General features: G+C 30.2%; 1 protein-coding gene across 1 annotated transcript in view; it reads right to left on the bottom strand.

The window, feature by feature from the left end:
• Positions 1-1,548: 1,548 nt before the first annotated feature.
• Positions 1,549-17,994, bottom strand: part of LOC129231373 (uncharacterized) — a gene marked incomplete in the record, with an annotated part of 298,238 nt that continues 281,792 nt past the window's right edge. Inside the window, 1 exon segment of the mRNA XM_054865670.1 lies at positions 1,549-2,397. Coding sequence (XP_054721645.1) covers positions 2,312-2,397 — 86 coding nt within the window.

A 17,994-nucleotide genomic window follows, 5' to 3' on the forward strand; every position in this document is an offset into this window, starting at 1 on the left:
GTTGCACATCTGTATTACTTCAAAAGGCGGCCAGTTCAAAACCAATTAATTCATTGATTACCAAAGTTCTTCTCATAATATTATTATTTGTGTTTTTTCAATTTATTTATTTTTGATAAAGCTACAAGGAAAATTGTTTGCCAGTTTATTTTGCCGCATCTTGTACATTTGGTTCGCACAGTCAGCAGAAATATAGTTATGTGATTAAAGTTAAAGTTATGAAGTTCTATAAGGAAGAAAAATAAAATTTTCACTAAGGATATTAGTTTTTTTTTTAAAGTATTAAATGTTTTTTGATCTATATGCAAATTATATTATCATACAGCAACTTGCATTATCAAAGTTAGACAGTATTTTAACATACAAGGAGGGGGGGGGGAATTGCATCTGAATATAAGTATGAGAAGTTTCTGATCACTTTTTGCTGAAATTTTCAATTAAAACTTTCTGAAAAGTTTGAATAAATTAATTTTTCAATTTTTCCGGAGTGGAAATTAACTCCTTCGGAAAAAAACGGTTTTTTACAATTTTTTTCCGAAATTTTCCGTTTTTTTCCGACCGTTTTCATCTCTATTCCTAGCAACATAATTTGCTCCATTTTTTAAAAATAAATAAAACTGAGCCTAGCTTTAATGTAATGTAGTACTAAGTATATATTGTAGTTTATTTGGATGCTGCGTTTGCAGAATTTACGGGCTTTGTGCAGCTTTTGTTGTATCATGCACTGTTCTAAGGATCATGCTGAGCAATTGTTATAGTAGGAAAAAAATAAAAGCTTACTGTTGCCTTGTACTTAGTGTTTCGAGTCGTCAGAGACCTTGTAACTTTTTTTTTGCTACTAAGAAAAATTTGTCTTTCTTATGAGTTTTTTTTTTTTTTTTTGGCAATTTACACTTCTTTAGCATAATTTCCTCGTTTGTAATATATTTTTAAAGTTTAAACGAACTTTTGACACCCTGTCAGTCATTTAGGACATGATAAAAGTTTATATGTAGTTCAAATCAACATAGATGCCCTCACATGGCCCATTTCTTTTTTTTACCAAGTTTTTAGAATGTTTTAAGTGCATTTCAATTGTAGAACGATAGTCAAAGTTGCAAAACCTGTTGAAATCCGTTTTCCGTAACTGTAATGCATACTTAATAACTGCGCTGTAGGGAACGGCACGTGTTGGTAAAAAAGCAATCGGCGCATCTGAAAAATAACATAAAACCTTAGATACCCATGAAAAATATTGTTTTTTTAAATATTTGTTTTTATTATTTTATTTCTTTAATCGAATTCACAAAAGTTGCTGCTGTCGGCTCAAAACTTTCTCAACATGAAAGAAACTTTTGTTCAAAATTAAAAGTTTAGTTTTTTTCAGTGAAACTAATTATTGAAGAACCCGTGAAACAGTTTGCAAATTTTCACATCCATGTTACAAACGTTCTGAGTTTATTAAACATTAATACAATCAAGAAATAATCTCTTTCGATATAATTATCGTGTGTAATAACGGTGAAAAATTGACTCGACAAATATACAAATCATTTTATTTGACTCAAATTATATGGATTGGTACACATAAAATTAGATAAACTTTGTAATAAAAATGATTAGGATTGATTAGCATTTGCATTGCATTTAGTTCAAACTATAGATGAGATATAAAATTTATATTCACAATTTGTATTGTCTCTCTTGCAAGCCATGTATCTTTGTTCACTATATAAAGTAATGGATAATATATTGAGTCTTGCTCCAAGCGTTTTTCATGGGTGAAAATCAATAGAAGGTGTTCCATAACAATATTCAATATTGATAATTTATACAAATCAGCATCCGGTTGCATTTACAGCACTTTTTGAAAGTTTAAGTAAATGACTTTAAGTGTAACACTTTGTCCTTATGAATTTTCTCTCATTTTCTTCATAATTTATTTTTGTGCACAACTGATTACTGAATTTTTAGCTTTGAAATTTAATGAGAGAAAATGACAGTGTGTTTTTTTTTTCAATTTCAAAATTGTCACACAGAGTACTTTCTCTGATATAATGCAGTGCAAAATAGTACAATTACATTTTTCTTTGTGTTGAATCAGATATCGACGATGACTTAATTACTCAATAAAGTTATAAAAAGCACATAAATTTCCCTTCTTCCAAAGAGTAAGACGTCATTTTTCACCGATGTATCAAAATTACACCAGCAGTTTACCTTCTCCTAAAGTAACTTATATAGATATATATAGATATATATTTATTTATTTGAGTATTGAAACTTTTTACAAACACGTAAATTGTACATTGTACAAAACAGTCTAGTGAATCTATGACTTATATAACAAGAGACAACAGGAGGCCAAGAGAGCCACTGTCCACCTTACGGCAGGATTCTGAGATGCAGAATCTCGCACTGAAAGAAAATATAAACAAATAATTAATGATCAAATAAAAATCTATATATTTAACACAATTTAACAACAATTTTGGTGTATTTTATAATATATATATTAGTACTCATCTAAAATACTTCGACAAAACTGTTTTCTGTACTTTTTTTCGGGTAGTTTTAATGTCAAGACAAATCGTTTCGCAGGATATTACACTTACATAGCATGTTATTTCGTCGAAAAGAAAGTTCGAGCAAAAAATCAATTTGCCAAATCATATTTATATATATGTATACAGTAAATAGTTTCGTCAACAGGAATGGTTTGCGAACACGTTACATCGCATAGCTATTAATATTTTTTAAAGATTTTTTTTTTAAATAAGGAGCGAAATTCTCCTAGTGTTTTAGATTTAGAAAAAAAAAAAAAAAAACCTTCAATTTCCTAAAACCTAAATGATAAGTTTTTGGAATTCAAAAATATTAAAGTGTTTTTTTTTTTAAACTTCCGTAAAAACTCTTAGAATTATTTCATATTTTTATAATGATGAATACTTCACTCTTAAATCATGCTTTATAATTACTTAAGCATTTAATGTTCAATTATGTAAAAAATAAAAAGGAGGAAAACACTTTATGTGACTTTTTGAAATACAGAATTTCTACTAGGTAACAATGTCAATGAAATCTCAGTTTAACCAAGTTACTTTTGTGCTTTGATGCTGTCAAAAACTATATTAATAAGTTCTAAGTAAAAAACATTCTTACTAACCACTTAGGTGAATTGTTAAAAGTAACACATTTTTGCACTTAATAGGTAGGCACTAGTTCTTTTCCCAGTCCGTTGTTTCCCAAAATTTTGAGCATTTTTGTTGTAGGTCCAAATAGTATTTTGTTCATGCCCTTAGTACTGCTACAAAATAATGCAATAAAAGAGTCGGATAGTTTTTTTCTCAATCACGTAAAAATAATATAATTTTGAACGTAGTGAACTTAGGTGAATTACATTCCCAGTTATGAAGATAAACAGCTAAAGAACTGACATTTCATTCGTAATGCATTAGGGAAATATTTTTTAAACGCATCTGTTCAGCCTCCAAAAAATTTGAAAGGAAAGTCAGAAATCGCTTATCCTCACGTATGGTTAAAATATATGTTAGCTTTAAAAACGTGCTCTCTCGCTTTGGGCTTATATCAGCATCGGGACACGTAGAAATACGGCAACAATTTTTTGATATCAAGTTGCGAAATTGAAGAGTTATGTGTTTTGTTTGTTAAAATATTCTTCTTCTACTAAAGAAAACCCTCAAGTGTAAGATACTTATTGTTTGCATATTTTATAAATTACGAGTTAGTGTTATGAAATAAAGCGTCTTCAATTTAACAATAGAATAGCCTTTTTTTCTGAAAGGTGTTCTCCGCACAACGCAATAAAGAAATTTCAGAGTTTAATAACATAAATTTCGATTTTACCGAAATAAAGCAAATACAGCGAGATTTCTTCTTATACTAACATACTAAGAACAAGATTATCTCATATGAAACAAATTTGTAAACCTGTAATAACTACGTTTTTACTAAGCAATGATGTAATTACCCTCGTTGTTAACAATACTTATTCCACCGCACTATTCCACTTTACAAGAAACAACAACAGTATCAACAACAATTGCCAACTAACGGGAAAATTATCATTCTTGGGTATAAAGAAATGAAATTGTTTTAGAGCAAAATACCCGGGGATGTAGTTTTGGATTTCAGATATTTTTGGGAGATTTTTCGTACCTAAGAATAAGAGTAAATCTAACTCAGGCTTCATGTCAGGTGACTAGGGTGGGCAAGGCAGCCCATAAGATTTTATGAATCTTTTTTAGGTTTGTCTTGAGCCATGCGTTTTGGAATACTCGTGCTTTTTTCTTTCTACTGGAATCTACTTGCCCGAACTTGTACCATCTGATTGTACCAGTTTTGTGACTCAAAAATTTGAAAAGATGGCTTGTTTTTAAAATTTCATCTCCAGACACTTTGCTCAAAAACAAGATGATATTTAAGGATTGAAAATTCGCACGCTGGATGGAAAATACAGTAACTAAATCATTGATAAACATTTAATAATTTTCAATAGTTTATTAATTTTTCAAAGAAAATGACATTATTTTCTAGTCAATGCATTTGAAAATGAGTCCAAATAAATACTGACAGAGTGATTGCTAAAATTTTAAGAACATTGTTAAGACGTTGCAAAATTATTTTCTAGACTAACGATATTTCACCATCAAATCAGCAAAAATATTCAATTTACTGCTCTTAAAATGCCATTCTTATGTTTCTTAGTGGGTCAATGTAGCGTTATTTTCTTATATTGTTGTGTCTCTATATATTTTATCATTAGCACACGAACCAAATTATTCAAATTACTTTATGGCATGAAATAGATATCAATAAATCAATGCACATACAGACAAGACATTGCGCCTAATACATACAAATAAGCCTCCGAAAGTTTCGTTTGAGTTTTAATTTTCTGATGTCTCTCAAGAGAAGAGAGAATGAATATTTAAAGATTTGAATTGGCTCTAATAATTTCTTTATTTATCTAGTTACCTATATCGATATTCATTATTTCATTGGGAGACTTGGGAAAGAAATTAGAATTTCGAGCTCGCTTCAGATAGCAATTCAAATGTTGTGATTAAATATGTGATCAATTTAATTTCTAATTTAGTTTGTTAACTTATTGGAGCATAAACATGAAAACGTTAGTAATTATTTTGATTTCCGATTGAACTATTTAAAAAGTAATCTGAAAAGGAAATCAAAGTTGGTAAGTATAACAACATTTACTTATGTTTACTGGTGTCATTGATGCAGCAGTGTGAAGGAATGAGGAATAGTATGCTAGACTAAAAAAATTTTGTGTGTGTGTGTGTGTGTGTGTTTTCTATCAGTATATAGGAATACATTTTTTAATATTATTAATTGTCTCAAACAATAGAACACTAATAAGTGTCAAAAAACTAAAAAAGGAATGTACACCTGCGGGAAAGTGAATAACTTTGAAAACTATAAGTTAAAATATATCACAAAAAAGAAAAAGTTGAAGAACCATGCGAAGGACTACAAAGTAATCGACAGAAAATTCAGGTTGTTTTTCAGATTAAAATGTATGAAAAGTGACCAAATAATAATAATAATAAAAATGTGTTTTAATTTCGGTTTGTTTTATTTCTTATGTCTTACATGGGAAATAGCTTTCATTTCTCGGAAGGAATTATTTTTAATTAGTTTATAGAAGAATTCAATTTAATAGAATAAGTTAAATGACATTGTTCCGCGAAATACGACCTGATGCGTACGGCAAGAAGTGGGAAAAAAACATGAAGTTAACTAATAAAAATGAATACAGTAATCTAGTGTAATTTTACGTTGTTATTTATGTATCACACTAGAAGTCACAATCCTGAAATTAAGTCCCTTAGTTCCAATCATAAATTAAGTTTAAATATGCTATCTATTGATTACATTGCTTTTTTTAAACCATAACTTGACCCGCAAAATGTTAATGTGAATAGTGTCTAGTTACAGTGGTGGTCAGAATTACAAAAAGAGCAGAAAATTGCTTAGGGAAAAAATCTGACATAGTTTAGAGATATTATACATAAAATATCTTTGTATGCTAGAAATCAGTGTGGAATGCAGAATATTTGAAAACACAAAATATAAATGTTTTTCAGGCTAAATAGAAAAAAATGTCATTTTAAAAACTGGATAACATTTTAAGGACTGCAAGCGTTTTGACCTGAAAAACCCCAATAATCAATAATACGCGACTATTTTCTCTATCAGTCGTGATGTCATGGAAATTGAAGAACGTTCTTGGAAATGTGTACCTTTGCTATTTCGATTCAGCACACAGTCAAGCATCCCGTATCGCAGATGATTTGGGGATGTATTTCTGATCAAGGAGTGTTTGGGCTTCACATTGTGCAAGGAACAGTAAACGCTCAGGTGTATATTGGCATTTTGGAGGAGAAATTGCTTCCTACTATCCGGGATCACTTTTTTTCAGTTCCAAACGTCATTTTCCAGGGAGATTCTGCTCCGTGCCATAGGGCAAAACTGATGAGTCACAATTTAAAAACTTTTATCCTGCCATAAGACTTAAATTGACATGGGGTTAAGTATTTTTTCTCTGAACTCACACGCAGGTTCAGAAATGGAAAAATGAGCACGGGGTCAGCAGTTTGACTTGGCCAGGAAACAGCTCCGATCTACGTAAACAATTATCGGATTCCTGCTGTTAAATGTTTATTTCATAAGTTTTGCAGAATTTCACATACATTCACCGTTAATCGGTCGATCAAAACTTCTCACATTATCCTTTTTGTTGTGAAAATGCGAGCGTGATGCATTTTTTTTACCAGCACTGTATCTTCATAGTGGTTATTAGCTATAAACACGATAGCAACACCTACAGTAAATGCCTAGCGTTCGCGTAATGTTACTTCTAGGAATTTTCATTTATTGCTTGATTGAATTACAATGTATGCTCTTACTCACCATAATGAAAAGAAAGCTAACTGATTAAGAAGTTTTTTTTTCCCTGAGGAGAGCGGGGGGGGAGGGGGCGGGAGGAGGCGTGGCAACTGCTTGCCCGATTTTTAAAATAGAGGAATCTGAAAACAAAGGGGTGTAAGTAACAAGATTTAAAATATAGTGACAACTGACACAAATGTATCAGAAACACGCATTCGTTTTGGGGCAAAAGATGGTATACTCCGACAGCAAATGAATTGCTTTTGTCGGTAATTTAAGAAAACGAGCGCTGTATTTGGCCGTGTGCAGTTTTAGTCGAAAAGACTCTACTGTTAGAAAAATCAATGTGCAATATTGTCCATTTTTTGAATTGGGCCATAATTTATCTGCCAGTAGTCATTCCTAACATACCATCACGCCGCGCACGACAATGTTCATTGACAAATCACAAGAGTTGGAACTTTTGCTATCTATTTTAGTTGTAACCGATTTGAAATTTAGTTTCTTAATAGGTTATCTTTAGATACAATTATTTAGGTCTAAAGTTGTTTGACTAAAGGAGTTTTATTTAGGAGCATATTTATATACTAACTTGAGATTTTGTTATTTTAAAGTTAATTTTTTTACACTTAAAAAGCGTTATGCGTTTACATATAATTAAAATTTTAGCCCATTAAAATATGTCAACGGTGAAAATAACATTTTTAGGAAAAATAATAGGGAACTTTTTGAGATTTGCTATTCATTTTTAACATTTATTACAACTCTTTTACTAGTTATGATCAATTAGAAAAAAAAAAAAAAAAACATGTTATAGACTTAAAGAAAATCACAAAAATAGAAAGCAGTGATTTTTAGACGCAATTGATATTTTTATGCAAATATTTTTTCTTTTCCTTAGTTTTTTATAATTTCTTTTGAAATGGTTTTTTTACGGAGAGCGGAAAAAAATGTTTTATCTCCAACTGAAAAAAATGATCTTCTGTATAAAATGACAATAAAATAGTTGTAAAGAAGTTTCAAAATGGTGAAACACAAGCACTGTGCTAATTGATGTTGTAATTAAGTTTTGTTAAATGAATAAGTTGTAAATACTTCATTATTTTCTTGTTTATTTGTAAAGGTTTGTAAAAGTTTCAGTTTCATTTCCCGCTTAAACGGCCCTTTTTATTTTATACTCAATCGTTATGCGTATATGCACTGAATCTTAGAATGCGTATTTGCACTTAAAAATGAGTTTGAATCTTATTTTTTCCCTTAACTTTTTAAATGAGTAAAACTGAATTTTCAAAGTAACTTTCTTCTGAATCCAAATGTTTGACTCATTGTAAGTAGAGCTCAAAAAGCTCGATGAGTTTATATTATCTTCCTAATCCTCTAACAAAAGCATGTAGTGAAAAAGGGGGCACATGTGAACATGGTATGTTTTACTAGGATAACGTCAAGCAAAAAAATCTGTAAAAATTCTCAAGTAATGGCAGTACCAGCATTACTTCTTAACCAAATTTTCAGAGCAAGGCACCAGTTTGTGTTCCTGTATTGACAGCTTCTGTTTTTTTTTTTTTAGCAGATACTGATGTGCTTTTTATTACTATCTTCTTTGTGTAAAAACATATTTTAAACTAACTAACAAGCTAATTTTGCAAATGATTATATGATTATTCACGTGAATTTACGCCAATGTTTAAATTTTGTAATTAAATTAAAAATTCATTATTTTTGAAAATTAGTTGTAAGGTAGATGACGGGGCACTTGTGAACACAACATGTAGGGGCACATGTGAACAGTTTCCATATCCTCTCCTGAATATAAATTTTAGTGTAGATTTATTATAAGTGTTAAAAAGAATGTAAAGATTTATAATTATTTTTTTGCTGCAGATGTTTTGTAAATTTACTGTTAATTATCATTTAATAATTATTAGTTACTTATTTCATTATTTTTTATTTTTTAAATTCTTTAATTACTAAATAATTTCTAAAAATGTGAGCAAGGGACCCTTTTTCTGTGATAAATTGATAATATTTTCTGAGAAATTAAGAAATTTATTAAGAAAAACACTACTCCACTAATAAATTATTCAGCCTTTTTTTTTCTCCTGTACTGAAAACGTTGTACTCAAATAAAATAGACAACTCCAACTAAAAGGTTTTATTTCACAAAGTTCAAAAACTATGATTTTTCTCAAACAGAAACTTTCATATTTAGAAATAAAAAAAAAAAATCTACATTTCTCCATATCTTTATATTTTATCAATTGTAGTAAGATTTCTACATTTTTATCTTGGTCTACAAAACAAATAATTTATTATGTTTCAAATATATTACAATCTATATTTTTTTGTTCGCAGATTCGAATTCTTTTGAAGAACGAGTCAGAAAAAGTCAGATTTCTTAACTATTAGCTTTAATTTTTCTTTCACATGAGGCTACATCCCCAATGCTCTTCTGACTCCAACTCAATTTTCATTAAATCTAACTTTCTCTCGAAACGTTCGCACTTTCTTCTCCTTCCTCCCATCATCGACAAGAAAGCTGATATTTTCATCTTCTCTACATCACATTTTTATCATTTCAGAAGGGCGTGCAAGCGTCCAGCAGTTTCGCTTAAATGCTTTCGTTTCTCGCAGACATAATGTAATGAAAACTAAAAAAAGAAGTTTAACAATGGCAGCGAGCACTAAAATTGTCCCTGCCGGGAACATAAAAGCAGTGAAAAAGGAGCAAGTCGAGGTCGTCTGAACATTAGTGTCTGAGATACAACAAGAATTTCCACGCATCTTGTGTTGTGGAGGGGTTTGTTTATTCCGCACTTAGCAGATATAAATGTATTAAAAAGGGTATCAAAGAAGAGTTTCGCCTCTGTTTCGCATTAAATCTTGTAACCGTACTTATCGCAAGTCGTTCTTTTGTATTTTTTTACTAGAAAAAATTAAGAAAAGGCTGAAAGTAATAGGAAAAACAGCCTTAAATTTGAGACTGAAATATCAACCAGCCTACCAGCAGGTAGCTTTTAATTTTCAAATTATATAAATTTATACACACCGAACTTTTTATAAAAGAAAAGAAATAAGTGTGGAAATATGTTTTAAAACTATTTGAAATATGATGCATTTTTTTAATACTGTGTTTTGAAAAGTTATATCCAAAACATCATAAAAAAATATCATTTCATTGCATTTTTTACTTTCAGCAACAGAAAACTAAACATTTAAGGTATCAGACTGCGTTAAAATTGGCATTTTCGATGAAACATACCATTTTTTTATGATTCTATTTTGTAGTCCCATTTATTAGCTTTCTAAAATTGTCTTAGTTTTTACTCTACGTAAATTAAAACTGGAGTTATAGCTGCACTATTACAGAGTCGTGCATGAAACTCCAGACCGGAAGTTGCATTTAAATGCGTTTTCTGAAGAATATTTTTGAAGAAAGCTGTCTACTATGACAATGATATCTCAAAATGTTATTCAAGAACTGATGTGAAACTTTCTGAGATATTTTTCTGTATTATGTTTGATGTTTTCTTCTAAAAGCTAAGTTGCATATGAGAATTAAGTAGTATTTTTACTTGGATAAGTTTAAATAAAAACATTTGTTCACAAAAAATACCGGTATAAGAACTTTGTTAAGCTGTATCTCAGAACTATTTGAAAAATTAGAAATCTTTTAGAGCAAAACATGCATGATTAGAAACAAATTTTCTCCATTTCTGTTAGCGTAAGACACGTTGCTTCGCTATTTTTCTTCAAATTTGTCCAAAAAGCCTGTGTTTACATTTTTTCCATAGTTTTGTATCAAATGTAGTTAAAAAATAACATTTAAAATATGTCCAAATTATATTTGAAAGAAAATGTTTTCGAAAGCAGTCGAACGCCTTAAATAAATATTTTAATAAATCACTGAAATGATTTCTCATTCATTAAATTATTTTTTTAAAAACGCATTTAAAATTCTGCTGATTGCATTTCATTCGCTAACATATACGTAAGTATAAGAAAATCCATATGGACATAAAATATAATCTGGGTTAAAATTCATTTTCATTTTTAAGCGCAAATGTATTTTAGCAGCAATTAAAAATTTCCGCAAAATAGAGCAACACAGAGAATATCTGTTAAATTACGTAAATACTCCATCAAACTCAACGAATCAATTGTTTTGATAACAGTTTGACCAAAACTTCTTTTTTTTCGCTTTGTTATTTAAAAAAAAAAAAAAACAGGAAAAAAATAAGAATATCTGTAAAACTACGCAAGTACTCGTTTTAAACCCACCCATGGGTCAAGTTTTCAGTATCAGCCTCACAGAAAAATGCTTCTTTTCCGTATTGTAAATAATTGATGTACCAATCCAGAGAAAAAAAATTACGCATTTTCGTTCAATTGTACGAGTACTTGTTCAAAATATATGAAGCAATTATGTTGAACTAGAGTTTTACAGAAAATACGTTTATATTTTAATTTCAAATATGAAGTATTCAGTATCAAAAACCGTCCAATTATTTTTTTCAAAACATTGTGTTTATGTTTGTAAAATATTCGATTCAAGGTCTATTTCCCACAACTTCATTCTTGTGTTTATTTATTTATTTATTTTTTCAATTAGCAGCATTGTACAACTATTGACTGATAAAAACAGTTTGTATTGATTTGATGCTGAGGTAAACCAGTCTTATTTTATACCTAATTTTATCTTCGAATAACAATTAAATTCATGTGGTTTCACACTTTTGTGCTATTTACTAACCTGTACAACCAAAAATGTGGATTTATTAGGCAAATCATCATAACATATGGTCCAATCATTGAGCTAGTTTCAATTTTTTTTTTTTTTTGTCGCAGTTTTCGACGCAATTGAGTGGGTTTTCTTTCTAAACCGCTATATGGCATAATACTATATTCAAAGGAGTATCAAATTATGAAAAAACAAATTTGAATATTTATGAATTGAGTTGGTTTTGATGCTAAATATTTGTATCTATGGGTATATTCGCATAGAGTAACTGGTTGCACTGGATGGTTGATTTGATGACGTCACGGAGAGTATCCCAAGGGATGTTTTCATAATTTTCATTAACCGTTTGCTCTATTAGAACGTGTCTGGTTAGTCACAGGTAACTGCGGTGGATTAATTGCTCTGTGCGAATATGTCCCATCTGTCTGAATATAATATCATCGAGTCCAGCTCTGCTGTGGCCAATTCTGGCTGATACTTACTAAAAAGCAAAATTTCCTATTCCAAGCGTCCATAAAAACGAGCTGGTTGGTAACTGTTTGTAACTTTATCTGAGCTACGGCTAAAGGATGGATCCTTATAATGGTATGAAACCATGAAACCTTAAACGCTTGCGTTTCGGCCAATTTACTGAATCTCATGGATATAATTTGTCATATTGCTAAGTTTCTTTCAGTCCATTTACTCAGCCTTAGCTCTTTTCTTTCAGCAAACTTAGTCTTTTCTATTGATTTACTGCGTTTTCACGACAATTTGGTTTAGCTTAGTTTTTTTTAATTCAAGAGTTTAACACTGGAAATTGAAGAACAATTTAAGACGTTAGTTTGGAATTTGGTACGTTTTAGCTGGTTTTAACACGTTTAATTAGTGTCACTCTATTGTCGAATATTTTACTGCATTATATTTTTAAAATATATCTAATTTTTCTATAACATTAGAAATAGTTTATACAAGAATAGAAGTAACGAAAAAAATCTATCAGAAAATTTGATAACATAAAGCATAGGGTTTTTTTAGATAACAAGTAATAGAAAGCGTACGCTGATTTTAGACTTGCATTTGTGATGTAATAACAAACACAGGAAATTGCACACGATTGCCGAATACTGTTCGTTTCGAACATACTGCGTACTAGTACCTAATACTTTTCTTGCACTATATTAAAGAACTCTTTGAAAAAAAAAATATCCCGTTCAAATATCTGATTAATATCTTTAGCATACTTTCAAGAATTTTAAGCCTAAAATTTAGAGAAATTTTTAAAAAATATGTTTCTACAAAATATAATGTATCACATGAATAATTTATTTAAATTATTCTGTTTTTTGAAACGTAATTACAGCAGCATACGCAAGATATAAAAGGTTATATTTAAGAGAGAGTGTATATATTTAAGTATAAAGGTTACATTAAGCATATTGGATTAAAAACTGAAGAAACATCAGTGTACTTCTTGGATTTTTTAAGGTTTTAAAAAATAAATAAGGAAAATAATCCATAATAACAAATCTATTAGGAATTGCTTTAAAACAGTCATTACATTTATAAGTTTCCTTTCGGCCATTCCTTTGCTTAAAGCAGGAGTTAAAATTTTAAACTTTGGCTGTTAAAGATATTCTTACAATGTCAGAAAATGAATAGCTTCATTTGCGTTTAAATTTCGTCAAACAGCGGTAACCGATTAACTGGAAACTGTTTTCAATAAATTAACGCTTAGCGAAATCATCTGAGAATAGAAACGTCAATTATCTGCAAACTTTCCTTGCAAACTTTCTATCAGATATTACGCTTTTAATGATGTCTAAAGGGACATTTATTTGGGAGTTAAAATTTCACTCTGTTTTCAAGTAAGGCTCTCTACTATTTAAGAATATTTTGAAGCAAAATACTACGTAAGCTAGATTTTAGTGATAATTTAATTTATTTAATTGTTTTAAATGCGCGGGGTAATGAATTTGCACGTAAATCAAGTGAAAGTGCATTTTAAGCTATTTTAAACATAGTATCTGCGTTATAAAATTGGAAACAAGTTTTTTTTTTCAAAACAACATTAAGTTTTTTTTTTTAATTTCCGGCTCTTTCTAATAGGTTGCTAATGTTACGTAAGTAAATAAAATGTCGTGTAATATTATTACTATTTTAGTATCATACAATGATTTCAAATCCTTTGTTGACAACATTTTCTCTTACAGTGTGTTTCTTTTTTCAAACTCTATCATATGAACACAACGTGGTTCAAATTGTTCCACAGATGAATTAACTATTATGTTGACGTAATAGGCAATTTAAAGAAGTTAAGATTTTTTAAGACTAACCTCATAACATATTATTTAGAGTTAGATGATTACGTAAATCTGATTTACAGTTAATACAAGCTCAATTATGGACATAACCGGATAAATACACTCTTTCAATCATTTCAAAATGAAATAAACTTCTAATTTTGATATTTTTTGGACATTTCTAAGCATTTCGGGAAAAGGAAAAACAATTAAAAATTTCGGAGTTAAAAATATTACGCGTACCAACTTGACCCAAACAACGCAATTACGTCAACTCAAAAACGGTGGAAAAAACTGTTGCGAATATAAGAAATTTCTCTTAGGTAAATCATGCCTCCTATTGAAGGAACCCAGTAATATTTTGCTCAATAAGGTAAAATTTAGCACATTATACTACATTTCAAAGTAAACTTTGAAGTTCAAAATGACAGACATGTTAGCAAGGAAGGAGTTTTAGGGGGGCATTCCAGACTGCAATGTTTAAAAACCATCAAAAGGGCCATTCCACGTCAAATCAACGAGCCTTTGAACCTAACCATCATCGATTTCTGCAAAATTTACAGCTTTGAGTCTACCCACGTGAGTATTGAAAAAAAAAAAAAAAAAAAAGTTGATTTTAGTTTTTTTTTTGGGTGAGCCCCTCAAAGTACTCGATAAATGGCATAATGTGACATTTCGGTGCTGACAGAAACTCCTTTTACTCAGCTTCTATAAGAGCTAGAGCGTCTTAGTAGGTGTCATTTTAAAGCTCTTTTAATAGGCTTCACATCATATGTCACTTAACAAGGTTATGTGAATTTAATATTTCAAGCTGATGCAAATCATTATTTGACTTTGAATATTTAAAAGCTAGATTTGAAAAAAAAATCTGAATATATATATATATATATAGAGAGAGAGAGAGAGAGAGAGAGGGAGAGAGAGAGAGTCTACACGCGGTAAAAAATTTCAGCAATTGGACCATACTGAAAATTAATTATGAAATATGTCGATGCCGCAAAATAATGCAATATTTCCCACTGCGGTAGCGAATAAATGAGGAACAATTGAAAATCCGTTCCTTTCACTTTTAGAAATGTACAAAAAAATTCTGAATGAGACTACAGTTGGCTCATGGTGAAAAGAAATGTCTTTTCACCGTCTCAACTTTTAAATATTTGAAATTGAGGTGTGAGACATAGACAATAATGGTATCTAAAGATATTTACAGGAAAAATTGCACACTGGAAAATACTCCTCATAACCTATGTTTAGCACAGTTCAATTCTTGCTTTGATAGGTCGTAAATCCTTTTCTCCGCATTTCTGGCAGAGCTTTAACCATTGTAATAATATTCATTGGTGCATTAAGAACATTCTTAAAGTTCGGATGGTAGAAGGAACTCTAGGGTCCATTTAGATGTAAAACTTATTTATGCACTGTTTTATTTTTATTTTCTTTGTATCTGTAACACGACCTTGTCAGTAATATCCGTGATATCTTCAGAATCCAACTATTTTCGAGCATTCAAGACCATTCTCAAAAGTTGTGACGCGTTCTACTGTTTTGTTTGAAAAGATAAATGCTTTGATTTCTACCCGATTCTTGTTCAATAGAGCAAAAGAGTTAAATCTATGAGAACAGCGTATTTCTAACTTTTTTTTTATGTTTCAAAATCTCTTTTCTTTTTTTCTGCAAAATGGTACCGTACTGAAGATGTATTAAAGTAATGTTTTATTTTCCTTACCATGGACCCATAACTGAATAACCATTGTTTGTTCAATGACTAACACTAGCTGCAAGTAAGAACCTTAAAATGCCACCCGCCAGGACCCAATTAAGGTACTGGGAGGTCCTAAGTCAAACACTTCTTTGGGGCCTTAAGTAGTCTCACCTTATAATCTTAGCCATTTACTCAAGCAATTTCAGCAATAGCCCTAGTTGTCATATTCAGTAATCCGGCCGTGCAACCTACATCATCTCACTAACTTTTCTCATGAGATGTGAAAAAGAAATGCACTTCCTCTTCGATCACCCAACTAATGGCAACCAAGATTTATATGATTGAGCATGTTTTTAATACCAAGGTGTAGTCCCATAACTAATGAGTTCATAAAGCCTTTAATTTCTGAATGTACTTTTTTACTGCTCATGTTGTTTCATCTCGCCATGTTATGTACTGTTTTAGATTGCATCAAATTTAGAAAAGGAACAGATGAAGGGAATATTTTCAATCGCTACTTATTGGTTAGGAATTGTATGACGGATATGATGTTATTAGAAAGTACACCCCAGCAGAAACCCAAAAAAGACGGATTTACGACCTCTGAAAGCAAGAATTGAACTGTGAAAACCATAGGTTATGAAGAGTAATTTTTCTGTAAATGACAGTAAAGTTTTTTTTTTTTTCATCATGAGCCAACTACAGTCTCATTCTGAATGTTTTTGCACGTTTCTAATATGGCAAGATTACTTATCTTTATAGGTCCTTCAGTCTAAATTTTGAAGAAATAGGAAATGGTGAGGTAAGGAAGCTGATTAACTCACATGGAGTTGCTCATAGGCAACTAAGCGACGGGGTAAGATCGCGAGGGATAGTTTACCCCTATAAAAAGTATTTTGAGAATAACCCTGAAACACATCAACTTTTGTGTGTTTAGTTTTTTTCAAATTGTCAATCATTACTTGCATTTTTGAAGTCAAAATTTAAAATAAAATGATATATTGTAAAATATAATTCCCAATTATCCAGTATTTAGGGGTAAATTTCACCCCGTTAACTGTGTTTGTTCCCCGTAAAAAATATGGGTTCAATATTTTTAAGTGTTTTATCGATGTGCAAAGTTTTATTCCAATCGGTGATTCACACTTGAGTAGGATTACTTGTGAGTTATTAACTTCGGTTGTGAAATAAAGTTTTGCTTTCGGAATTATTGCTATACTGGCTAACACTAGCTGCTAGTCGTCCTTTAAACGTCCTTTAAAATTTACAAAAAAACCGTTAAAAATACGTATTTTGTTAATATTAATGGATTTGGCAAATCTAAAGGCATTTACAGAGAAGTTAATTACTTTTTTTACAAAGTAGTAGTACCAGTGGAAAATTTTGTTGTCCTATAACCATTAAAGAGACACAGAAACAAAAGTTTAAAAATATACTAAGAAACTAAAATTTTCGTGTTTTCAATTTCAAGGTGCGTTATGGGATTGGAAGATTTGTCTGAAAAGTCGCCAACAAATGTAATTCCTTGAAAAGAATAATTTTGTTTTATTTTACACCACCCTAATTAATAACATCGAAAACAGTTCTATATGTGTATATTAAACGATGTCGCCTGAACTCTTGTTTTTTCCCCCCTTTAAGGTGATAAGGGGCTTTCAGATGAGTAAAAACCGGTTTAAAAAAACGGTTTTTCATTCATTATATTTCTTAAAACTACACCTTTAGCTGAACCGTTAAAAAAATGAATCGGTGGAAAACTGGCGAAGTTATGACACTTTTGTGGGAGCCACGCCCCTTTTTTACTAAAAAAATTAATATAAAAATGCATATAAAATGCATGAGTAAAAAATGCATGTAATATTTTAATTTTTAATACTAATACCAGTTCAAATGAATCATAAGACCTTATTTGTGGTGAATTTGTATTAAAAACTAAATTGTTTATTCAATAATGAAATTTTCAATAGTAAAACAAAAAAAATGTTGATTTTCTCAAAACCCTAATTTTCGAGATAATTATAAAATTCTAATTGCTCCTTGTAAACGAATAATTATTTAAATTTGCTGACAAATGTATGCCAAGCATTTAAGTGGTTCGTTAACATTTTGTTGTAGAAGATTTTTCTGTTTTATTAGTTTTGGGGAGTAAATTTGCTATATTTTATTGAAATATAAACATTTATTATCGAAAAAGGCCAATTTTTGGCTTTTTTCCCCATTATTTATCTTTACCACAAAATTTTAAAAAAGTAGTTCCAACATTCTAATTTTGTTTGTTTTACGTATCATATTTAGCTAGTATTTTATAATTTTGATGAAATTTCATTCCCCAGGAGTAATATAACAAAAGCGTTATAAAATCT

This window comes from Uloborus diversus, chromosome 10 (genome assembly GCF_026930045.1).
Source record: "Uloborus diversus isolate 005 chromosome 10, Udiv.v.3.1, whole genome shotgun sequence".
Lineage (NCBI taxonomy): Eukaryota > Metazoa > Arthropoda > Arachnida > Araneae > Uloboridae > Uloborus > Uloborus diversus.